The following is a 27,086-nucleotide window of genomic DNA, read 5'->3' on the forward strand; positions in this document are numbered from 1 at the left end:
GGGGGCTAAATAGAGGCACACAGGAGAGGGCAATAAAGGATGCAGCTTGTTCAAAACGAAAAGAAGGAAAGACACAGCCTCCCACTTGAATCTACAGCTTGAGTCAAAATGCAATGTTTTGCTGACACGAAATGATGTAAGTTATTTTTAACTATTAGAGTCAGTGTTTTCCCAAAGCACTATAAGAGGCAATTTTTAAGAATACATACATCTATGCAAAACAAGCATCTGAGGATTCATCTATTAATCGAGCCGGAGCCTGGCTGGCTATGCTGTTAGTGAATGGCACTAACATCATGCCCATGGGGATGGGGCCCCTCAGCTGCATCAGGCACATCACGATCCACATAGGAAGTACAGGATCTGTTGGTTTCATCCAATACCTTTACATCACCACCTGCAATATAACCGTAGCCAGGCTGTGCTTTTTGTTACTCCTCCAAGCAAAATGCCAGAGTTTCTCTTTTAAATTGCTTACAATCTTAATTCATTCCAAGTTGTTGATTTCTCAAGATGTAACTGAAGGTAAGGACAGGCAAGGGCATCTCCAGGAATCAAAGATTTACATCAGCAACAACCAATCTTTGCAGATCATCGCTGGATACAGACTAGCAGAGCACACTGATGGAGCATGTGATACCCAAGTAGCCTCTGCACAACTGGCTGTCAGTGCTTCAGAAAGAGCTCTGATAGACCCGAGTTAAAGCTAAACCAGCTCTCTGGGCCTGAAGTCTCAGCAAGTGAAGCTTGTGGAGATAATTTAGGCTACCTGTGCCCGCTTTCCTCTTAGCTACTTGCCTTCTAATTTGTTTGGGGAGTAAACCAAGTTAGTTTACATGGAACTTTCTTTGCACTCTCTACTCATTACCCAGAAATCCATAACAGAGTTAAAGATCTGGGAAGATTTTCAAGAGTAAATTGGAAATAGTGACTTTCTTGCAAGCCTCCCAGTATGTATCTGATGTTTATTTAGGCCTGCTATAGGGTTTTGTTGTCAGTTTCTCATCTCTGAGAAGTTAATTTCACAGACTTCAATCTCCTGTTGCAGGCTGGAAGACCCAGCTGCAATCAGTCTGGATGGCTGAGGATGAATGGCAAACGCCTGGAGGAGAGGGAACCCTGGCAGTCCACAAAGGATTTGCACTGAACAATACAAAGAGAAGACAGTGACACATTTCTTCTGCAACTGACAGCCTAGTTAGAAATGGTGAGAGAGGGGAAAACATCAAATCTGTAAACTAGAGTCTCTACACTTCTGCAGTAGCTGCACAACACAATCTGAAAAACACAATCTGCTAGACTGAATCACGTTACTTGTTACAGCACCAACATACCTTCATCCCAGCCCAGCTGGGCTGAAAGCAGGCTGACTTAACTCCCCCTCGGCTGCCTCCAGCACCCGAGGTATCCAGCACATCCCTAGGGTACGTATGCAATGTCCTGGCCATGTACCTACACATCGAACCTGCACTCAGGGACACCGACTCAGACTGGGACATCCGTGATTTCAGGAGGCTGTGTGCACCAAGAACCTTGACTCATTCCACACAACCCATGAAACAATGAGATGGCAATAATTTTACTTACTAATTGTTCTACTCTAGATTACAATAATGATGCAAAAGAAACAGCTGCCAGCCACTCCCCAAAATAACCAATCATTTCCACCACCCGTCTTGTCTCAAAAAAAAAAAAAAAAATCCCTTTGCCATAGCAAACTGATCGGGAAGCTTTACAGCTCCTGGAGGAAATCTTGCATCACGCCTGGAGACCTTTAGAAAAGCACTGGCAGCAAAATAAATTATTTATAGCACTATTTCTGACAATACAATCTCCATAAATGATACAAGATTGAAGGGTTTAAAAATGAGTGCTTGTGGCATGGGGCCCAAGCATGTGTCTAATAGAAATATTGATTAACTTGATTTCTACAGACTCTGTAAACAGTCTGATGAAAAGGGAAACTGCAAGTATAATGTTTTTTTCCTTTGCTGTAAAGTAGGACAGAGCAATCCCTTCACCCATTCAAACTAAGCCCAATTAAAGCAGTTTCGGATATTTACAGAATTCTTTTCTCTTTAAAGCCATACAATCTACATGTTGTTTACCTGATTCTAATACATGACTTATTTCCCCAGAATAACTCAGTCAGTAGAGGCTTCTGGCTTCCAGCAAGGTTCCTGCTGTTTACTTAGGTTTTCCAGCTGGGTTGAACGATATGCAAAGAGGTCTGAGGACCTGCTGGAGGTCATAAAGAGAGGAAAGTCACTTGGCTTCATGAGCATAATAGCCCTGCACTTTTACAGTTCCCAGGACTTTGTTCTAAGCACCAGGCTAACCTTCTCATCAAAAGGCACTAAATCTGTTATCAACATTTCAAACATTCCCAGATTCTTAGGAAAAGGCACTTCCCTCTGTAAAGAGTTTGAAGCAACTCCTGTTGAAGGGTGTGACAAAAATCTGAAGGCACTTAATGCACGTGCTCATAATTAGAAAATTCAATGGAAACTGCTAACATGCAGTTTTCCACTTTAAACAGCAGAATTTTAAAACATATTTTGGCACACAATTTAAAAAAAAAAGGAAACTCCAGGGGATGTTTAAATAGAGTCTGCCTAAATATTTCATTTAAGGGAAGTATTTTCATTTTGGCTAGAATTTATAGGGCAAAACATCCTAGGCAGTCCGCAACAGTTGTCAGTCTTCATCTCACCTGGACTACCCGCACAGCCAAAGAAAATGCATTGCACTTCTCAATACCTCAGTTTCTGCAGAGCTACAAGGAAGATAAGGAATGTTCACTCAGGTTTTCCTACCCCAACCAATCCACCAGGACAAACTGGTCTGCTAAGCAGGGTTCAGTAGCATATTTTTTGGATTGACTGCAGGGCTTTTGATTTGTGGGGGTTTGTTTTGTTTTCCCAGAGCAGCACCAGGGACATGTACCACTTGGAAGAGCAATTTACCTCCCTTGTGCCACTGCAAATACTTTTTGACATAAACAAAACCCCCTGAAACTCCAACACAACAAAAGCAAGGGCTGTAAACTTCTATTTAAACACAGCACTGACGTTAAGAGAGATTAACAATGATACTTTGGAGAAAAGGCATTTCTGCTAGTAATTCAACACCCACTCCCATTCATCAGGGCATGAGCATTACCATACATCCTCTGAGAACTGCAGGGCCCTCCAGCAAACCACTTTCCCACTTGTCACTTCATCCCAGTACGCCTTCTCCATTTATACTTCTGTCATCCAAAAACCACTCCTTTTCACTTCCAAGCTCTTCAAATTCATGCCCTGATGTTTCTCAGTTCCTCAGCTCCTCTCCTCTTCCATCCCTGAATAATTCAGGCAATTGTACTTCTGAGATCTGATCCGCCAGCTCAGCTCTTCTGATGCCCTTTGGCTCCAGCATGGCTCCTCAGCCTGTCTTTTGCTCCTCCATTGCACCAGTTTCCATTTCTCAGTTTATTCTTCTTTAAACTTTCTTCTTCTTTTAAACCTTCACAGTTTATTCTCTTGACTTTCTCCCAGTGTTACTCATTCTATCCTCTAAATGGACATCTCCAATTAAACCTTAATGATATCTCATACCAACAGCTGTTCTCAGGCTGATGAGCACACCCTAGGAGAAAACCCAAGTCAAAAGGTCTTGCCTGTTAAGACATTTTGCTATAATGCAAAGGTCACACATAAAGATGCATAACCCATTATCTGGCGTTTACTCCAGCATTATGGATTTCTTTTTCTGTTTAAATTATGTCAGGAGAGGTTACCCTACCCTTAACAAGCATAAGCACCTTGACATGGTGAGGTTGCACAGGTCTAAATCTTGGCAAGCCAACAAAGGTACAGTTGGCTATTTTCTTCCGCATAAACAAAATTTAACATCAGTCACTGCCTTAAGTCAGGCAGTTTACAGGTGTTCTCTGCCTCCCCCTGCTACACGAGCTCTATGTTGACAGCGAAGCTGGCTGGCTGGTTTAGCATACCTGGTACACACCAGTCACAGGACACGAGCCTTTTGTACGTGCCAGCCACTCCTGCCACAGGCCCTGAGCTGATCTCTAGCCTCCAAGCAAACAGTTGAGCATGCCTCACGTCTGGCTCTACCATGAAGCAGTCATGCTGCTGGGGTTACCACGGTTCTCCAGCCTGACCATGAACCAGCCAGGACAGGGGGTGGGGACAGAGAGGCCAAGTTATGCCAGGAATGAGCCTGGGGAATGCAGCGGAGGTCACATTGCAGAGCGGTACCGACACATGCCACTCGTTCCAGCCCGCGGCTTGCTGGAACTCCTGGATGGAGGGCTCTCCCAAAGCCTGGGAAATGCGCAGTGGGCGATGACCTGCACCCACTGTATCTACATCCTGCTTAGCATACACCAAATACAATAAGATGCATTAAGTCAAGACTTTGCTTTACACAGCACATGATGTGATTGGCAGAACTTTTTTTTACACCACCACCACCACCCAATTCTGCTGATAGTATGTAATTCTGTTCATCTGTTCATCCCTTTAGCCTTCGCCAAATATTTACGTCAAGCTGGGGAAAAAATGCCAGGCACAGAGCAGGGGGTGGAGGGAAGGCAATCTAGAAAAGGCCTATAAACCAATTTCAGCACACAAAGCACTTCTTACTCCTGCCCAGTTATACTCAGATTAACAATAAGGTTGCTATGTTGGCCATTCCTTTTTTTTTATTAACCTTCAACAGGTTAAACAGCTGAAGACCAGGCTATTAGATAATCAACAAACCTAGGCACTAATTCCATACCAACAACACAAATGTTCTACTGGGTTAGGATAAAACCTCAGTTGTTTGTTTAAAGCAGCAACTACTTGGTGGGGGGCAGGTGGACCCTGAAGTACTAATGATAGCATGTACTCACAAAAACTGCTGCACATCAGCCAGCATGCCTGAACTGCATTTGATTTTTCAGTCACATTGCTGCTCCCAGGCAGGGATCTAGCACGCACATCACTTCTACCACTTACCCAGTTCTGGTTGAATGGGAAAATTCATTATTCATTTAATTTTAAGTAACAGCCAAAGGGCCCAATCAGCAGCAGAGTGCCCCAGTGCTGCGCTAACTCAGATGAGGAACAGCTTCTCTCTGATACAGAGGTCTTCGTTCTTGGGTTAAGAATATGCCATCATTTTCTTAAGGGATTCGAAAGCAGAAACAAAGCCATAAATTATTTTCTAATTGCTTAGCAGTGAACAAAGGCAGAAAATGACCTGCTGCGTCCCAACTCTTCCAAAGACACACGTGAATAAACAGTACTGCTGGAAGTCTAACAAACTGACAACGCATCCCAGGGAACACAAAGAGGAATGTTTGCCTAAACACTGCCTTTCAGCAAGACTGTAATCAAAGAAAAAAACATGTATGATAAGAAAGATTCCTGGTGGTTCTGGCACAGTGATTATTTTCAATGCAATCGGGAAAGTTTGGAAACATTTGAGTATGCCGTTTTGCTGGCATCCTTTCAAAAAAAGAAAAAAACCAAATGGCTGTAGTTCAAACAGCAAACCAGGCCCCAAAACGGTTAGTAAACCAAAGCATTATGGATCCACAGGAAAAAGCAGCACATTTCTTCACATTTTCTGCACTGTAAATTAAAAGACAATGGAAGCCTGTACTGATAATTGGTATTAGCCTGTCCACAGGCCAGGGGTATAACTATTACAAGTTAAAACAGCGAGCTTGCTCTTACTGAGGAGTCAAACAAAAGAGCCGGAGAGCTCTTTTTTTTTTTTTTTTTTTAATCTTTTTTTGCATAATTCAGCAGGGACGGGACTGGGCAACATGACACGGTCAGATACTGTGTCCCGAACATTAGCCCTCCTGTGATGAATGCTCAGTAGGTCCGTATTCCATGACTTTGAAACTGATCCATGAGCTGTACTAGGTTTGCAGAAAATCACGCCAGCTTGCATTTTCTGAAGTGACTAGAGATTAAACGATGAGGCAGAAAGATCAAGAAAATAGGAAAAATGGGAACGGTGAGAATACCAGTCAAAACAACTGAGTAACAGCAAGAGAGGGAGACGAACTGGCCGCCTTTTTAGAGAAGCATGAAGATCTCGCTTAGAAGCTGCTTAGAACTATGAGAGTATAATTTTTAAATCCTACCAAAAGACAGCATGTGCTGAGCAAAGGAAGCTTTTCTCACAGGAAGATGAGTCCCATAGATTTGCTTCTGAAAACCCAACAAACTTGGGGTGCTTCTGTATTGTACATCAGCTCTCCCTAGAGGCAGCTGCCTGAATGGAAAGGACTTAACCTTGGTACAACTTCACTGTGCGAGGAAAAGGCAGCACAGGCTGTGCATGGTTTGGGGTTTAATGCTGTTTATCTAAACTACACCAACAGAGGTAGCTGTGGAATATAACAAAATTGTGACAGAAAGAAACGCACAGCCTGAACTTCTAAGCCACAAAACAGCATTAACCCAACAATTCATTAGTTATTTCTTCTAAAACTGGGAGGGGGGGAGAAGAAGATATATCTACTGAAATATGAGCTAAATCACTCAGCAGGTATGTCAGACGCATGGAAATAAAATGTTTTGCGAGGCATTATTAATGTTTATTATGTAGGTCTGTTACAACACAGTTTACCACCAGCTGTATTCAACAAGCTCAAAACCCATGCCTATGTTAGCCTGGAGTTTTACAGAACAAAAAACACGGGTGCACAGCCTGAAGGGGATCTCACTGGGCTAAGCTATGCCATTACTCCAGCAGTCAAAGCCTGCAGGCTGGCACAATGCTGATTTACACCAACAAAGCCCCCAAAATGCCTCCATATGCGAGATCGTAGCACTGAAAGGAGACATGATGCATAACCCCTTTCATTAGTCATGTTGACAAATCAGAAATAACTCAAGATATCTTAATTGCAAAGGCCCAAATTCACTTTCACAGATCACCAGGAGTAGTGGGAAGAGAATCAATCCTTCAAGGGAATGAGCTGGTTCAAGTCATTAGCGATGGCAAAGGGGCTGCAAATGCTGGTTTTAATTTGATAAAAACATTTTAACGTGCCATTCTTAAGATTAAGGGGGTTTTCTACATTGTTATTTTATTTTCAAGATACTTGTTATCCCATAACAACTGAAATAAAAAGGTCATCCTGAATTTCCCCACTAGCACCCACAAGTCCTAGAATAGGCATCCCAAACCCATATAACCCAAGTTATTAAACCAACAGTAGCAGCACATTTAAGAGCTCCTTGCATAATAGCCCTATTGAAGGCAGTTCTGCAGGGGGACCCTGTGTGTTGACCCCAGGCAGACGTGGCTACATTCGCCTGAAATGTAGAGGTCTGGCATAAAAAGGTTTTTTGTCCAGAAGGCAGAGAAACACCCCCCTGACACACACCTCCCCACAAAAAGCCCTATGTCAGTCAGCTATATAACATCAGTGCTTTAAAGCCGTCACAAAGTGAAACAGCAGTAGGAAAGCCTGCTCAAGCCTCTCCACAGCTAGCAGGGATTCCACCAGCTGCCCAGGAAAGACCTAATATAAGCCATAAAACTAATTTCAGCTTCAAATAGGGAGGCTGCTCCTCTATATATAATCTCTCTCTAATTGAGAAGGACAGCAAGCTATCAGGGACAGCAGAGGAAATTTGGTCTTCTCTCTCCCAGAGAAATGTAATGACGTGATGGCAAAGTGTTTTTATCAGTTCCCCAGACTGCAAGAGCAGACTCTGCACCATGCATCAGGAGGAGAATGGACCAAGAGAACAATCAGAAATCCATTAGCAAGCTGCCGCTCGCCTCTGCGGCTGCCTGAACTCCCGATCAAATGTCAGAGAGCTGAATGGCTTATATTACCTGAGAAGGAAAGGATCAGGGAATTGTTTCAAACTGATAAAGATATTATTACCATTTTTAGCTTTTATTAGCATGAGGGCAACATTTGCAATTTACACTGTCCCTTTAACTAAGTTTCTCAAATTAGAGACAAAAGCTTCCAGCATAATTAAAATGGAGAGATCTGCCGCAGTACCACCAACTCACAGCACAAGGAAAGTGTTGGGGGGAGAAGGAAAAACTGGAGACGGAGGTAGGGCTGCTCGTTGGTTGTGCTTAATGCTTTTACTGCTTGCGTTCAGAAGCCAGGGCTCAACGGTGAAATCCTGCAAACTTGCAAGAAAATAGCAAGAATTACCAATGCTGCTATTTACTAGAAGGGGAGCAACCCCATAAGAATTCAGTAGCTCATCATCAGTATTTTATCCCACTCTTCTACTAAGCTGCAGGCACATTTCTGCTCTAAGTAACACTTTGTTGTCCATGTATCACAGCAGGAGACAGATCCAAAGCCAATCTCTTCAGTCAAAATCTTCGCCTCTCCCAGTTACTTCTTCCCTTAGATGAAAGGTGATTAGGCCATTTAAAAAGCAACGCAAATAACCAGGTTCATAAATACATTTGTACATTAAAAACAAACGTCCACACCATCTCTCTCCAATGATATTTACAATGTTTCTGAGCTATTATCTGGCACGGAGACTAGAATAAGATATTCCGAGTATATTAGCAGTGTATCGCATATTGAAATGATTTGTGCATATTCGCTCCATTCATATACTGTTGATGCTTAAAAAAATTATGAAGAATTTAAAACAGGAAACTTGCCCATGTACTAGAAAGTAAGGAAAAAATAATAATTAAAAAAAATCTAGGAATTCTCCAGTGCAAGTATTCCCACCTGCAAACTGATTCTCATTATCTTTCACCTGCCAAAAAAACAAATTAAAATATCCATCAAATGTAGTGATCCAGGTAAAAGTCTTAAACTGCATTTTCGGTTCAATAACAGCAATTATTGTGTCATTGTTCTCAACTCATTGAGCTCCTCAAATGAGATCAGAAATGACTACAGCAAAAACACACCCAAACCAAACCTCCACACAAGATCTGTTATCCACAATATCTGAATTACATTTGAATCATGATGGGTTTTACCTCCAAAATAGGTAACAGTGAAATTAAATTAAGGTTGTCAGCATTTCCATTATGAAACATTAGCGATGAAACTACTACTGTTAAGTCTTCACTTTTTTTACTTACTATAATTTTTCTATTTTTCAAGTAAAAGTCAGTCTGAAGCTTTCAAGTGTGCTAAAACAATGTGGCAGCGTTAGACCGTGGAGGACCAAGGGCTGCTGAGCAAGGCTGAGATACACTTACTATGCCACTGGCAGAGCAACAGATGTGCTGTGTTTGTTTTAAGCTGGTGTGCCCAGTTACCACAATTTACACACAGAAGTAGACCAGCGAAACAATAGCTGGTTTCACCTTAAAGCTCTATTTATTTTCCACCAAGACAAGAGTAAACGCATATCCAGCTAAGCACCCTCACAAACTGATGAAAGAACACTTTAATCCATACTTTAGTAATTTTCCCTCCTCCGCACAGATCAGACCATACATATAGATAGGAAAATGCTGTCAAATAGTGGAAGGGACTAGAGCTAGTGGCAAAACCCTTCAGCCACTCCACGTACTGTAACATGCAACTGCAGGTCTATCAGTAGTCCCGGTGCTTTACAAGTTCAAATCTTCTAAGCAAATTGCTTGCAATGATACCTGCCAAATTATCTTTATCTCAGAAAAGCCATTTAGAGATATTTAGACTCCAATCCCTCATGTGCCAAATGTCTGTTGAGAGCGAATCATCTTTAAAACAGAAGTTAAGGACTGAAGGAGGAGGGGGTAATTTGCCTACTAGTAACAGGTCTGTTTTTCGTGTAAACGCAGCCTGGCAGGGATCAGCCACCCCCAGCATCCGAAAACTGTGGTGTGGCTGACACCTGACGAGATAAGCTATTAGTTACAGCCCAGTTCCCACAAGACGTCCTCACTGCAACCTGTAAGCACAGCCATCAGCCTTGGCCTCGCTGACAGCACCAGCAGCTGGGGGAGTGGGCAGGACACGCTGAAATGCCCTTTCCCCAAAAAGCCCACAGCCCTTCCACCAGGCACCACAGCCGAGCTCTGACTGTCACTGCCTGCACATCTTTTGAAATGGGGACTCTTCTGCCAGGGGTCTCACACTGGCACCTTTTACAGTGCTACATTCATGTAAATAAGTCAGTTTGTTTTGGTTTTTTTTTAAGAACAAATTAGTTGAGCATATTCTATGAAGTTATTTCATTTGGTTTTGCTCCTGTTCATTTATTCCAATCTGCTGCACCTTCCCTTGGAGATGTTATTAAACGCTCTGCTAATGGCCGCCAGCACTCATTTAATTCTTCTTAATGAATGTATGAGTGAGTAGCGGAAGCTATTATGTAGGGCTTAATAAAGGGCGGGAAGGAATTTCCTAAAATTTATTGCCACAGGCTGCTGCTTGAAGATAAAATAAATGGTAATTGCTTGGAACAGGAAAGAGGAGGATGATAAAATGTCCCTAGACATGAGGTAAAAAAAAATACCAAGTGCTGTGAACCAAAATTTCAAAGCCTGAAGGATCGCAGAAGCAAGATGGCCTCTTCCCGGCTTGTAGCTTTTCGTAATCCTTAAGCTGTTTCCTTTGAACATGGATGCTGAACAATGAACTCAGTCTCAGCTGGAATGATCATTTTACAACAACAGGAAGACAACTGTTCATATATTAAAAAAAAAAGGCATTAATTCAGACAGCATCTTATGAAAATATTATTTGCAGGAAAGAGACAATGTGGAAGAAATGGAAGGACAATGTTTCTGGACTATTGAGTCCAACAATACAATCTTTCCTAAAGTACAGGGTTTATGGTGGGAAGGAGACACATAACATTTTGCTACAATTACATTTCTTCTTTCCCATTGCTGTTTTGGTCAGGGCTGATGAAAGAAGGGAAATTGCTGAGAAGTGGACCTGTGTGTTGTTTCTTCAATCTCTGCTACTGTTTGTTAAAATAGATAAAAATCAGCAGGCTGAACAAGAAAGAAAGTGTCTGAACTGGAACTCATGAGACTCTGTCCTGCACCAAAGTGCTGCAATCACACCACAGCCTCCCCGCAATTCCCAGGTCAGACCTCAACAACTGGTGAGAACAAAGTGGAAATCAAAGACCCATCCCATGTAATTGCAATCTAGGAGAAAAATACAGGTTTGCAAAACAAAGCTTTTTATTATAACGCACGACAGTCTTCTGTCCACATAATCCTTCAGGCTTCACTCAGACAGTATGATCCAGTCATACAGATGAGTTTGGGTAAAAACTTTGATCAGTCTCATCAAGAAAGCTGAAAAGCAAGTTTCCCAAGAACAGGTCTCATTTTTTTTGTTTCCACTAAGCCGTTGGAGGTAGTATTTTGCACATTAGAGACTGCCAAAGCATTCACTAAAACCAGACTATTCACAAGTTACACAAACATGTATGTTTAATTACAAAAGCAGCAATCTGAGATTGCTATACTCCTGTGATTAGAGCAACAACTTCAGAGTTACAGGCTTTGGTGGGAGAGGAGAGCAGGGAAGTTTGCATGTCAGCTTATCCGAGTGCCACCAACGTTTCAAGTACAGCTGCCCCAAAAAGGACGCTGCCAGTCTCTAAGCATCATCTTCCCAAAATGCAGCAGGAAGGAACAACTACACAGAAGTACAGAAAGATGATGTCAAAATAGCAAATTGAGTGGGCAAGGCACCTGTTTCCCTTTACATAAAGGGGCAGAAAAAAAGGAAATACTATTTTCAATAGCAAGCTAATATATCCGAGAGCTTAAAAATTGACCCAAGGAGAAAAATAAGATTAGGTTTGCTCTTTTTTGCTGCTTAGGGCAGACAAAGCCCCTCTCAGAAAACTGCCATTTTTCATGCCAGCTCTGACTATCTTAAAACGAGGGGGGGGGGAAGAGGATAAAATCCAATTTTTCTTCTATAAATCCTTGGCAGGTCACCTGCAAGTGCAGGCCAACAGCTTTTCTAGCAGGCAGTAAGAAATTTTCTTTTCTAAACAAGGACTTCAGTTCCTTCAGCTCAACAGCAGGATTTCATAGTCTGATGGAATACAAAGCAATCAGCCAACCTGCAAGAGCATCCAATTTGAAGATGGACAGTTGGTTCTCCAAGAGAAAAAGCAACAATTTGGTAGAGACAAAAAGCAAAACCAAACCAAAACAACAACAAAAAAGCAGCTTTAGCACAATGGAAGACAAAAGGTGAGCAGCTACAAGATGAGTGTGAAATGTCAGGGGATATACTACACACATTTGCAAAGGACAGATGGCTGTCGGGTAGGCACCTACTAGAGCGCATTACACAAGGAGAGTTTAATCTTCCCCTACCCCAATAAAAAACCAAAGCAAAACGAATGTGCACAGCATTCTGTGTATTGGCGCTATGACCTGTACAAAAGGCAGCACTTTAAACCAGCAAATGCAAATTATCCCACCCCTGCGTCCCTTCAAGCACTTTGATCCTTTTCTTAACCCTCTTCCACTCCTGTGAATAACTTATTACCTAGTTATATGGGCTTATAGAGCACAAAGTTGCAGCTTTATGATTATAAAGAACTTAAAGAATCTAGTTTCTGACTTACAAACAAACTGAGCAGATACTTGTTAACTACCTGTGATGTGCACTGTTGTTCCCTGCTACAGGGGAGAATGCAGCATTTCATTTGCTTCAGCACTGGCGCATCCTTGGAATCACTACCTACACAAACCTCAATTACCCAGCCTGAAAATATACCTTTTGCTTATCCAAGGACAATCCCTGGACTGTGGGGAAATGATTGAAAAAAAAAAAAAATCATCTCAATTATTTTTTCAAACATAACACTAGTTGATGTCGGGCATAAAGAAAAAGCTGGTTTTTCTTCCAGTTTTATTTGGTTTGCTTTTGGTAGCAAGAGTTTTCATTGCTACTGTGTGCAAAAGCCAGATGCGGGAGGGATAGTGTAGGTGGCATAAAGGAAAGTAGGAACGAAGGTCCCTGTCATGGTTTATCTGTGGTACACTGCGTTTCAAAATAACAGAAGCTCTGTCATCCAGGCTGGTTCATAACCACCCCCGCAGCAGGAAGCGGCAGAAGAGCCCTGGAGAAGCCGTGCACATTTCTGTCATCCTCCTCCCCCCGTCCGCATTATCTGCTTTTACTTGTGCGTCTCATAAGACACCCCCAGGCTGACCCCTGGCGAGGCCAGGTTCTCAAGTCAAACCTTTCACAAAACAGTCAAGGTATGATCCCAGGCTAAAAGCAACTCTCTCACCACAGCAGCAAACCCAGGATGCTAGGACCGATGCGTTAGCCTTCGAAATCAAGAGTCAGGATGGGTGATTTGTACTCAAGAGGAGTCAGAGGTGCTGCACAGGGCAAGGAGATGAATACAGGCAGCTGCCAATGCCAGTGTCCCTGGCTCTGGGGGGAGCTCTGTTTTGAGCAGGACCCGTGTTCAAAAGACTTCGCTAGACAGCTGGCCCCACAATGATACAATGTCAGGGTGTAGGTGCACTGACAGAACTTCTTAGCAAAAGCTCGCCCACAGACCTCATTTCCTTCCTCACCTGCTCCCCATTTTTCATAGTGATTTGAGGGTTGTTTGTTTTTTGTTTTTTTTACAACTTTTTTGATTGGGAGAAAGGGACAAGGGAAAGTCTCCAACCTACTCTCTTCTGATTTGCTGCAATCTAAAGAAAACCTTTTCTTCAGCTTTGTATTCAGCATCATTATGATAGTAATTTTTAATTGTACTGCCTATCTGCATTCATTTTAAATAAAACATTTTTTTTACAAGCTAGGAATGCACCCTACAATAACCTTTTCAATGCACCTCCCCCTCAAGTAAGACCTTACTCTACAAAGGAGGCTGCAAAGCTCTCATGGACTCATCCCTTACACACACTGCACAAATTGAGTACCTACACTGCAGCTAGCTATGGATACCACCATAGTACACATGGAAACAAGGATAAAGAGAAAAACCCAAGTGTGATTGTGTAAGACTATAGGAAAGAGGTCTCTGAGGTACAAGAGAGCACCTTTACTTGCATGGGGTTAGTTTTACTTCTAAAAATTTTAGAAGTAGTACATTTTTAAAATTCAGCTGCTAGCAATTCCAATTTGAGAATCATAAAAGGTACTATATTAATAATTGAAAAGTAAAATGCCTGCTTGATTCACTCCAGTCCTCAGTCCCCCTCCCCAAAGGGCATGATTTGCCTTAGGGGAGCATTTCACAAGCAGCACATCAACTTTCTGCAATACAGCTTCAATAGACGAAAGCCTCATAACCACAGAAGAGCTGCCATCCTTCTAATCATGGAATGTAAAAACGGTGACATCCATGGAGCTATTTAAACTAATTTGAAGGTAGAACAGCCAAATATTTCAGCCCAGCCAAGCACTTCAGATACCACATGGTATAGTTACTTCAGATGCGGCTCACCAGCAATCTCCGTTTCAGCCACAACATCCCCCCTTTATCAACCAGCAGACAACGTTCCGCCATCGCTGCCATGACTCACCGAGACCAGGGTGACGAGGCACCCTCAGCACTGGGTGATTCAAGACTAATGAGCGGCCATAAAATGTGTCTCATACCAGGAGCTCCAGATCATCAGGTTCTGAGGTCCTGTGGAAGCCCACCACTTCCTAATTTGGAAACGTTGCAGATGACAGATGTCCAAGCTGGATCTGCTCTGCTGGAGTCTGCATCTTTCACCTTGATGTTTTTAATGCCTCTGTAGTTATGCAGGACTAAATGATGTGAACATGGCCAATACACTGTAACATTCACTTTTCTGGGGAAAAGTAACCCAAGTTATCACATCAGAACAAAAACACCTCACTGGACTTCTGCTACTTATTCCAGGCAGTGGAATGCAAATATTTCATGGTTCTTTGAATCCTTACCTGATAATAAACGCAGCACTGATCACTATTTTCATTTCATGTTCTTCAAACCCTGTGTTTTTTAACCACAATTACAGAGCCACACTACTGCTCAGTGAAGTTTGCAATTACTCTCAGGAGAGGTCGGCTTATCAACATTGCGGCAGGTCTTCAATGAAATGTCACACAGTACCCTTGCTTTGCAGAGGCAAAACTGTGGCAACCGAGATGATTCTATTAGCATTTAAAGCTAGTATTTGCCTCCAAAAATCTAACCTTTATTGTTCTAATTCATCCTTTTGCTTGGCTCAAAACATTACCTACTTATTTAAGAGGTGTTATTAGCTCTGTGCGTTTTGCTAACCAGTAACAGCCTTTAGGATTTGGCCCTCTCCATAGCCACCGCTGCAGCAGTTTCAGAACTAGAATATGCCTGCAAGTTGCACTTAGTGAGCAATCCAAAACACACAATGCATCTGGTGGCGTACTTGTCATCATACAAAGCCTCACTGTATACCCACTCTCTAGCAAAAGCAACATAAAAAGCACTAGTAATTCTTGCATTGAGGTCTAATTAGACTGAAGTTTTCCCCAACAGATTTTCTTCCTAATGACATGGAATGTGAAAGGTTGAGCAACACTTACACTGTCTTACGTGATCACCTCATAAGAATAATTACTATTTAATGCCTGAAACATGATAGCACCTTGACATCCAAACCTCTGTGTGGGAGGCACTATTTAGACATAACACACAATCCACAGAACCCAAAGAAATTGCAGCTTCTATATGAACATCAACAGTATCAAATGATGGGAACAGCTTCATCTTCCCTCCACTTAGTTTCCTGTAAAGGACATTATTTTGTATTAAATAGCTGCACATTTGGAAAAAATATATATATCAAACACATTTAATGCAATCCATCAATAGTCTTAAAAAGAGTAAAGGTTTCACTGCAGAGAATTTTAAATGCATCTTACCCATCAAGGTAAAATATATTAAGAAGAAAAAACAGCTTGGCATTAATTCAGAATTTTCCATTGGAGCTTTTCTAAGTTATTTGCAAACATTAGGTGTAGCCAGACAACAGTAGCTCTAATAGCTGTTCCAGTAATTCTGGCTAATCTAGAATATACCTTTTAAACAAAACATTATGTGTTGTCAGCTGTACAGAAGATATGAAGAGAACTTACAGCTAATAAAAATAATACAAATAAAAATCCATTCAAGCATACATATTCATAGCTTAAATTATTTTGCTAGATGCACTAAATCTTCTTCATTATTACAAACTTCTCCCACCCAAAAGAGATTTGAGTAAAATGGAGTATTACTAAGATTACAGCTTCACTTTTACTAGCATTGTTACGACTTCATAAAAGTTTAACTCCACGATTAGCTTTGTGATAGCAATTCTGACATTCAGACAACACCAACTGTGTAAACAGCTGTAACATGCTGAATTTGTTTTCAGTTATTCCCTGAGCATCCTTGCCAGGGAAAGCTCACATGTTTAGAAATGCTGGACACAATGCAACAAGAGGATTTACAGAATCAATTTCTATACCGAGAGGACCTCAGAATTTAATATAAAAAAAAAAAGTATGTAATTTAAAAAGTCAGTGTGGCATAACAAAAGAGGTAGGGGAATAAGATCAAATGTAGAAGACAGCAATAAGTGAAAAGGAATACAGCACTGAAAACTACTTCTGTTGTTTTAAAAAATGAAGAAATCAACTGAAATGGAGCTTGAAGAGGTGAGGGAGCAAGATTTTCCCATTAACAGCAAAAGCAAACATCACCTACCAACCTCTTTTTCATCAGCAAGCAAGCTCAGAAAGATTATAGGCTCTAAAAGGAACTAAAAAGACTTGACAGCCACTGTTTCTGAAATTCGTATTTGTTTCTTTTGACCCTGGTTCTTGCCATTAACTTTTGCTCATTTCCAAGACGCTTCTTACTGCAGGGGGGTTGTTTTAAACAGAGCTAGTTATTAAAAAGATTCAAAGAAGACATCTGGTGGCCAGTGCATCAAATGACAGTTTAATTTCCTCACGGTTTATTATAAAGGTATCACAAAAATCCAAGTGAAAACAGTTGAGTTTGGTGCATAACAGCCCTGTAGATAACCCACTACGGTCATGCCAGACACTGAGAAAACTGAGAACCAAGGAACAGCCCTTCACCAGTTACATGAAATGAGACAGCACCTAAAAAGCTGTCTTCGGAATTGGGCGACTTGAACACAAATGAAATAGCAAATGTTTCCTGAAAGCCCAAATGATTTCCTATTTCAAATATCCTTGTTCTTATCCCACTACTATTCACACGTTCAGCCTTGGGAAAAAAACAACATTGTTTATTCTGGGAACACACCAAAAAAAAGGCCATGAAAAAGCCATCAGTTACACCAGGTGTGGATGGGCAGCTGATCAGCTCATTTGGATCACTGCAAAAGCCTGATATTGATGTGTGTGTGTTGGTAGATTCTGGATGCATACAGTAAGTGAAATTTCCTCCTGTACAGCGTCAGTGTGATGGGAAACGCAGGGAACATGCCCAGGCGACTGTACTTCCAATGGTGATGGACACTGGACAGGGAACAAACAGGTCAAAAGGGGAAAGGAATCCTGTCCTTGAGCAAGCTTTGCCATCCCAGAACTCAGGCATTTAACAGGCAGCAGAATACGTAATTCAATATAGTCTTCATTACACATTATTCCCAGCTTCTGAGGCCATCACCCCTCTCTGATGCAAATGTAGTGCAAACCACAGCAGAATAAGGTTCAGCGTTTTACTATGAGCTCTAAGGAGAGCCTGGACCAAACAGGATCTGCTACTGTTCAGAGAGCACTTCAAAGGATGGGTCTCCAGAGGGGCAGACTGGACACAACTGGCCCCAGAAAGACATACAAGTACTGAGTTGATATGGTAGGGATAAGGTAGGAACGGTGCAGTCATCTTTTAGACTGACTTCAAAAATACCTTAGAAAAGTGGCACTAATGGGTAAGAAGTTTCGAGGCAGGCAACGTCTAGCAATACTGGTTTTTTACACACACAATGAAACCAAAGTCTTAATGACTAATAATCTGTAGTGAAATTCTATTCATTAGGTAAAAACAGTGCACAGAGATGACAACATAAATCAAGCAGTCTCCTCACTCATGAAAGAATTATGATCTTGCTTGTATCCATGTAAATTAGCAGCAATCACTCTGTGGAAAAGCAGGCTTATGCTTTTCACAACCTAACCGGTAACAGCAGGGGAAAAGTGCTGGGAAAGAAAGGGAGAGGCGGGAAGTAATTTCAGCACTAACTTCAAAAAGTACTTAAGGCAAAAACTAAAGCAGGCTGGTATTCAGGACACGCTTGCACCATCATTACAACAAGATGTGTGGAAAGGGACTCCTGCTAGAGCATAACACACCTTTTTAGCAAATTTGCATCAAATTCTGCCATCAGGGCAGCGCAACTTCCAGCCATTTCATGAAAAGTTATGCTTAATACCTATGTGCAGAACTGGCATTAAACATGCAAGTTTAAAGAAAGAACAAGATTAAGAACTAAGGAAAGTTCTAACTAAGAACTAATTCAGTTACGAACTAAGGAAAGACATTGCCTTAGGCAGCTTTACTTACTAAAACTGTCTGGATGTTCATTACTGGTTTTGCCCAAGATTCCTCTTTAAACTGATAAAATGGATACTCTGGTAAGCAGGCTAATAACCTCTACAGGTTGTTTAGATTGATCTTCAATCAGCATAGAGCAAGATAAGAGCTGACTGATAAGACAGGTAACAAAAGCAAAGCATCAAGAGTCCCTCTTGCTTCTGCTGAAACTGCTCTGCACGCTCCTACAGTAATGGACTTCTGCGATTCACAAGACCTTTTTATAAGGACACTTACTATTTCTCACAAGAATGGCACAGTACGCCTGAAATGACAGAAGACTGCTGGGTGAAGACACTAGTGCTCTTCATACAGCTATCAACAGGCATTGCAGATAGAAGGCAGCCTTCCCCTGCCAAAAAAACCCCACCCTGAACAGGAAAGCAAAGTCCATCTGCAACAGTAACTCCAAGAGCACAGTAGTATTTTAAACATTTTCTACAGTTGGCACGAATGTGAATCAATTATAGCATTTTACATAGCCGAAAGAGATGACACCTGTAACATCCCAAATTCCAACCCCACGCAGTACCATGGCAATTCATGCTTTAAACCTTATGGCAGGGGTCCTCAAACTTTTTAAACAGGGGGCTGGCGCGCGGATGAAGTGGCAGGCAGTCATCTGCGGCTGCTTGGTTCCCCGCCCCCCGCAACCCCCGGCAGGGGAGGGGGGCAGGGGGGTTCTGTAAATACCAGGGGCCAGATTGAGGACCCTGGGGGGCCGTATCCAGCCCACAGGCCGTAGTTTGAGGACCCCTGCCTTATGGGGTGGATTGAGTACACTAATGGAACTGCAGCCTGGGATGCTCAAATACTCCAAAAGGGGACCAAGACTTAAGGCAGCATGCTGTGAACCTTTAGGGAACACACCACTGGCAGCAGCTGGACGTTAAGAGCTGGACTAACTCCTATGGCCATGCATTCAAGACGGCCCAGTAGCAGTTAACAGCATTCCTTATCTGACACCTTGCCAAGACACTGGTTACAGTTGCATCCACACCAGTAAACACAGCCCAACTGCCCCAGACTGACAATACTCACCCATTTATTTCTTGTCTGCTTTAACAGAGTTCCTATAAGCACAGCTGGAAACACAACTCTGTTGTTCCAAGACATAACATGACAAGCATCCCTACCCTAAAACAGCAATCAATGGGACAAGGCTTTCCAAGGCCACTTTCACCTTTCTGCACCCTCACGATTTGCCACTTGCCACAGAGCACCAGGGATGAAACTCAGGATACCCACCTCTCAGCAATGGGGCTGTGTCAACCCCTCCCTTTCAAGCTTAAGTTTTAAACTCTTCAATTTAAAATAGTGTGAGTTTGTTGGTAAATGTTGAAGGGTGTTGAATGAGGTGATCGCTTAGAAGCGATGATTTCTACCCTAATACCCTGCAGCTTTCTCTTGCCTCTTGATCTTCTCACATAGCCTTTCTATTAAAATTTGTAAATAAGAATGCAGAACCAGCACAATCTATTAATGACAGTCTGGCATATGAACAACTACTACCTATTTGTCATGAAGGAGATGAACTACTTAAACATGGCAAGTTACCAGAGATTAGTCAGTGCACAAAATAGAACTGCTTTTGCCCAGGAAAAGGATTAGCCTTTCCCCATCATCATCTTCCACATCAGCATGTAGAAAAGCTGTTTAGCAAGTCTTAGGTCTCTTTCCTAACGTACTCTAACCCTAGATCAAGTTTTGCAGAGGAACTTCTTAGCAAAACCTACTGGTATTTGATAACTGGAGCAGGAAAAAATATAGCATGAGCTTTGTATGATGAAAAGGGATATAGTCAGAGACAGTAAACAGATCTGCATTTGGTGTGCAGCAGATGTCAGCATTAACCAGCCTAATACTGAAGCACATCAAAGTTGGATACATAAGCAATGATCTCAAAAGCTGCGGATAAGTCTTTCCTAATAGAGTTTGAAATTAAAGTTTGGGAGCTGCCAAATCTCTGACCTAATGATGAAGAAAGTTCTGGCAGTTCAGAATGCAGACCTGAGATACTGACAGCAGTCTCTAAATAATGGACTCCTGTTAGGCCAATGCTAATGCTACAATTTCAGGTGACTGGTCTAAAGCAGAATCAGTAGTAGTAAAACAGTTTCTTTCCAGTCTGAGGTTTTGCAGTTGGTGAAGCAGAGATGAAGTATAAAAATGTCCTGAGGAACAACGGAAAGAGATAAATGCAGGGTTTGTAACTACATGGGTTTAAAGAAAGAGAGTTCTAGTATGGAAGGAATCTCATTTAAATAATTTCCATCTATGGGCAACTGACTATCTAATAAATGTATATTGTATATAAAGAAGATATATTGAGCTCACCTGTAGGATAAAGGATAATGAGTACAAAAATCACATATTATTGCTTGATCACAATATGCTCTGGACCACCCAGCTGATAAAAGTATATTCCAAAGCTTTACAGTTATTAATAGCATTTTACTCACAACAATAAAACATCTTGGAATTATGCGTTTTCCTATATGGTATGAAATCAATCAGCATTTCATAGAAATAATAATCACCAATGCCATTGTAACAGTACATACTGTAGTATATACTCCCATATGCTGGTCAATCACTAAGTCCTAAGGAAGGAACCGATTATAAAATCATTTACCCATTTTCACAATCCAAACACTGGAACATTAAATTTAACAGTTTAAAACAAGGTAACTATCAAACCTAAACACTCTAAAAAATCACTGTTTCATCAATAATATAGGAAAAGATCCTTTTAAATGTTGGGTTTTTTCCTTATAGTGAATTTCATTGGGCATGTCTCCAACTGGCAGCTGTGGCAAGCTTATGCTATGGATCTGTTTTGTCCAATTACTTCCTAATTAAAGCAATAAAACTTTCAACACCCTTATATGAAAAAAATTTCAGATCCAGTATGAAACAGACTGTAGTAGGCTGACTTCAGCTATATTCAGCACTAAAGGTATAAGAAAAATGGATCCAGTTCCTGGAGTTTGTCTCTCTTTACAGCAAAGTAAACAGCTCCTTTAAGGTTCCCTATCACGTATCTGCTGGAAGAGAGACTATCAGGAAGACCACATTTTATCACTATGAAAGACTAAGAAAAGAATGTTCTTTCATGAGTGCTTTATCTACTATATTCTAAAGATACTTAAAATAAAGCTCAAAGCTGAACAACTACCACTACCTGGTAGTGTAAAGGTATAACACAGATTCAAAAAGCAAGCTAATACCTCTTCCTACCAACTTTACAGTTAGCCATGTTTGTATTACTTTGCAGGATGTCTCAAACACAAAACAATGAAAAAGTTATTAGACCAGGTTGATATCTATCAGTGGTCCATTATATGTAACAAGCAGCAGCACGTAAGAAAGTCTTACACTCAAAACCTCTTCACGTTTCCTCTTTCTCCCACATCATTTCTCTGACTGCCAAAGTGAAACCATCACCAATAACAGCAGATACATACACCAATATGCAGCATCACTTGAAAGGCCTATATTTCAAGATACTATTTACCATAATTTTGCATTGTTAAATCCAAAAATCACCCTCGAGTTCCCACCAACATGCCCATGGAAAGATGGTCCCCGTTCCTAGTCACCGTCACAATTTACACAGAAAAGAGTACACATAAAACTCAACCCTTCGGACTTGCACAAGTGGAGACGCTGCTCAGGATTTCACCTCTGAGAACACTGCTCTGCTGCTGACCAAGCAGCATCACAACAATCAGTTGTGCAGCAAAAGGAATTCAAAGCTGCAAACCAAATCCACCACCTTGCTAAGGAGTTATTCCAGCATCTCTACCTCAGCACCACAGGTGTCATGATCACAATTCATTTTTTAAGCCTTCAGGTGCTGCTTTTGCTTGGAGATACTGTTCTACCAAGATGCTCCAGGGAATCTGCTCAGCATTCAAGTACAGCAACACCTAGACACCACACCAAGACAGAGAAGGTGTGGTGTTTGCCTATCACTCCAGTTAACTACTGCCAACTCCAGGATAAGAGCTGAGCCCTGTGGAAATAGTCCCTTCTTTTCAGAATTTGAGTTTTGCTGGGATTAACATTCTGGAAAGGTACACTAGCACACAAACTTTAAAATGCATGGACAAAGTCCTTCCCATTAACCTTCGACTGACCACTGCTTCTCTCAGATATTCCCCAAAAGCAGTAACTACAGACTGATTTCTCAGCCAAGAAAAGCAGAAGGGAAAGAGGCAAACATTGCCTTTATACTTTCTCTCAATTTCAAGTTTGCAAGCAACCTAAGAGATCAAGTAATCTGCATCAAGATGAAATCTGTACAATCCTATCAAGGGCTACTCTGCTGCCCAGGGTAACCACAGCAGCATGAACTCCAGCTTGTAAAACACAGAAAGCAGCAATACAAAGAAAGAAGCCCCAAACTTGCCCATAGATTATTTTTCAGCCCTTGATGCACTCCTCAATTGTCAAGTCATGACAAAATTTAGAGCCTTTCTGCATTATTCTCACAGAACTTTTGACCACCAGCAGAGCCAATTTCTGGCCAGCTGCCTCCTTGCTTTTCAGAACCCTCTTGATGAGTAGCTTGGAGTGCTATGGAGAGTGCCATGACTGAGAAATGGAATTACTTCCCTGAAAGTTATTTTGCCTTACACTAAGTATCTGCTTTCAGCTAAGATTCAACACCACTGAAGCAACTAAGATCTTCAGTGCTCTGAAAATTACTGGTAAGTGTCCGCTGAATGAGCCTCAGTAGAACTTAAGTTTAGTGGTCCCACTGAAACAGGGCCATGAAATAGCTTTACTAAATTGCAGCCATAACAGGAGAGCCACGCTACTACCAACTCCGCTTTTTAAATTTTTTTAAAATCATAGGTTTTAAAATACAAGAGCTTTAAAGTACCTTTAACAGTTTGACTCTCTCTAGGGGTTTGCTTTAAGCAGCCCACCCTGGAATTTCTCCTTAAGCATTTCTTAGTTATGAAAAGCAAGAAACATGATTTCCCTAGGACAAACTAGTTCCCACAGTGTGACAGAGAAACCAGATACACTGTTTGGCATTTAGAAGAAACTGTGTAACAAAAGTACTGAAAGACAAACATGCAAAAATTTAAGCCCTGAAAAAATGCCAATCTATTTTTATGAACTACAGCCCATGGCACCATATCTAAATAGGACTGAAAACACTAAACACTACTCTGTCCATTAAGTACAAAGTATGTCAGACTACATATTTCAAAGACAAATTATCAACTAAAAAAATAGAGGGAAACTTTCCCTCTGTATTTTTCCAAATATTTTAAGATAGCATTTTGCAGGATAGGAGCAGCCCAAACTCAAAACAGAGCTGAACAACAAATAGTGGTACAGCTTTCTACTGTCTGTACTTTGAAGAACCATTGCATATACCCCAAAGGAAGAAACTTTTCCTCATGTGGATAAGCGAGGGTGATCTTTCGCAGTTCTCTTAACAGATGTCCTGGCCTTGATGCCCCCTTTCAAGTTTATTCTCTTCTAAATCAAGACACTGAGTTCTCTTGTGGACATATGGCATATGGACATTATAGATGCTATTTTTCTTTGCAAACGCACTAGGATCTTCTGACCTCAGGTCATACTGGCAAGAAGTTACCATCTGCCTATACCTGTTAGATGATCAAAAAGGAGCATTTCTGGCTCTTCTGCTACGTCAAAACACCAAAGGTAGGTAGAATATTGTACTGCTTGTCATTAGCACTCTTGCTGTATCTCATCTGACCTTGAAACTCTGTTCAAAGTAGTAAAAGCAGCAACTACACTGGGGGTGGAGGAGCAGGTATATCACGGGACTGAAAGCATGGCCTGGAAAAATCCAGCAGCAGGTTTATCACCAGAGGGTCAGTTAGCACTTATATTCTCTAACCTCCCCTTAATTATCTTCAATTTCCTCAGTGCACAAACATTGTACAGGAAATTAAAAGAAATGGCAGTGAGTTAACTCAAAACAGTATTTCACCACAGTACAAGATACACAGGATTTCCATTTGTCTCTTTGCTGAACATTGCATAGGATTTCTTGGGCCCTTCTAGAAACATAGAATGAGAGAAAGTTTGAAAGCAAAGACCAGCTAAAACAAAACCGAATCAAAACTTTAACTAGATTGTGTCCTCAGACACAGCAAATATTTCCAGGTTTCAGTTATATGAAGATTACAGATGCAGTTTTGTTTTCTTCACAGATTAACTTCTTCAAGAGGACTAAACTGTTGAAGAAGCTTTATCAAAATCCCAGTCTCCAGCCAAAGACAGCAGCCAGTAGCATGTCTTCTGAAAGAATATTATAATTTAAAAAGCATTGTGCAAAAGCAATAATTACTCCAAAAACTTTTCAACAAAACAATGCATTTCTGTGCCTCACTTTTGTAGAGATACCTTCAGTTTATAATCTCTTTGGTTGTTTTTGAAACATTCACCTAACCTACCTCTGCATCCTACTGAGCTTTTTCATGTGGCTTCTTTCCCGAGATTCTCAGTCCCCTCTCAAACTGCTGAAGACCAGCAAGTGGCAAGTTCCCTACCTAGGGCACTTTTAGCCTCTAGCACTTAAATCCATCACAGCACAAGATGAAGATTTAACCAGCTATGAGAAACCACTAACCAGAAGTGCTGTAAATGCACTAAGCAAATCAAAAAGAAACTTTTATTCCAGCCAGTTTTCACAACAGCAGTACCCACAAACTTTCTGGAAATTTGTCTGTTGTTTGGGTTGTTGTTGTTGGTTTGGTTTTTTTTTTTCCCAAAGTAGCAGAATCCCTTTTGTAAAGATAATGAAAGAATGCTTGTCACCGACTATAGCATCACCACCAGCTGTGGTTGGTCTGTACCTACGAAAAAACTTGAAAAGGATGAAACGCTTTCCCAGACTGTAAACCTGAACATACTTAAGGCAGAAATGAGAAACTTGCACAATGTTAAAGTTACTTCCTTGAATTTTACATTTAGCTCTACAATAACCTGTCCCCAGGTTTCAAGCAATCTGACCCAAGTTATTTTCTTAATAATCAATCACAGAAGATTTGCATTAAGAAGCAAGGGAAAGAAAACAAAAGACTTCCATAAAGTACAATCTCTGTATCTGCACTGTGCCCTTGAATAAATCCATTCTGCATCTACCTCGGCAAATAAATTTAAACCACAAGAAACACCAACAGAAACCTCTTACCATGTTCAACAAAGACGTTGCAGTGTGGGCCCCCATGCCTCGATGACTCCTTCTTCCCTGCTCCTTTGATAAAGTGCAGGGCAGGCAGACTTGGCCTCCTTTGGTCCCCAAGAACTTTTCCAGGCTGCTGCCCCATAAAGTAAGGATGGGCAGCCTTTCCCAGGACGAGAAGTTTTTGATGAAGTCTGCGATCACTGATCTTCCAGGTTGGGAAGGAGCTTTGAAGGAGAACGTGTTTTAGGCTGGTGCACTGGTTATGCTCACTGCGTGATAAAGTCACTTGAGGCGAAGAATTAAGACAAGCGTAGATTCCTCCAGTGCTTTTAAGACAGCAGCAAGGCTCTTAGCTGACTTTATGCAAAAAAGCAATTAAAAGTTCCAACTGCTTAGAAACGACCAACCGTTACCGAAGGTTCAAGTTGCCATACGTAGCACGTCTTCCACCGAGTAAAGGAGAATTAGTTCATCTCACAAGCAAGAAACCACATGTAGGCTCACCCAGGGCAGGAAACAGCCATTCCCACTGCAACCAGTGTCAAGGTTTCTTTTTTTTTTCTCCTCCTTTTCTTTTGCATAGCATTGAGTTAGCAAAGGCCAAAGAGACACGTATTTGGCTTCAAGTATTGTTGAAGTCTAGCAGGATCAAGGATGCCGAAAGCATGTCAGCTGGCGAGGCGAAGCGGAGGCGGCTCTGGGCCTCGCAGGCCCCACGGGCTCCTTGGGGAGGGGACGGGCCGGGGGTCCCGGGGTCCGGCCTCACAGCGCCTCGCCTTCTTCCATCGCAGGCCTGGCCGCCCGCACCGCCGCTACCTCAGCCGCGGGCCGGCGGGGGCGAGGCGGGCCGGCGGGGCCCGGCGGGCCATGGTGGCGTCGAAGCAGCGCGGGGGCCGCCGGGCCGGCGCAGGTGGCGGCGCTGCCGGCCTGCTGCCGCCTCAGGGCGAGCCGGGGGCCGCGGCCGGGCCGCGGGGCCGGGAACGCGCTCCGGGAGGCCGGTTCCTGCACAGCTGCCAGAGGAGGTCAGGCGGGGGTGACCGGGCCGGCCGCATCCCCGCGGGGGAGGCCGGCGGCGGGCAGGGCCCGGGCGGGCAGCGGGAGCGGGGCCGAGCCCGGGCCGGCCGCGGCGGGACGCACGGAGGGGGCCGGGCGGAGGGCGGCGGGGCCGGGCGGCCGCACGCCCCGGGGGGACCCCGCCAGGCCTGGCAGGGGGAGGGGGACGAAGGGCCGCACGACGGGGCTGGGGGGGGACCCCGGGAGCTGCCGCCGGGGGCACCCGCGGTGCGGAGCGAGACTGGCGGGGGGCGGCTGCAGGCGGCGAGGGAGATCCCGGAACCCCCGGCGCGGCGCAGCCCCGTCCCCGGCCGGCGGGCGGGCGG

General features: G+C 42.6%; 1 protein-coding gene across 1 annotated transcript in view; it reads right to left on the reverse strand.

Annotated features, from left to right (window-relative positions):
• The window catches only part of ABL1 (ABL proto-oncogene 1, non-receptor tyrosine kinase), an 83,381-nt gene extending 56,563 nt beyond the window's left edge, over positions 1-26,818 (reverse strand). The window contains exon 1 of the mRNA XM_037400087.1: positions 25,714-26,818. Within this exon, the coding sequence (XP_037255984.1) occupies positions 25,714-25,849 (136 nt within the window). The 5' untranslated portion in view covers positions 25,850-26,818. The remainder of the gene's footprint in view (positions 1-25,713) is intronic.
• Positions 26,819-27,086: the final 268 nt, after the last annotated feature.

The sequence above is a fragment of the Falco rusticolus genome, chromosome 9, assembly GCF_015220075.1.
Source record: "Falco rusticolus isolate bFalRus1 chromosome 9, bFalRus1.pri, whole genome shotgun sequence".
Lineage (NCBI taxonomy): Eukaryota > Metazoa > Chordata > Aves > Falconiformes > Falconidae > Falco > Falco rusticolus.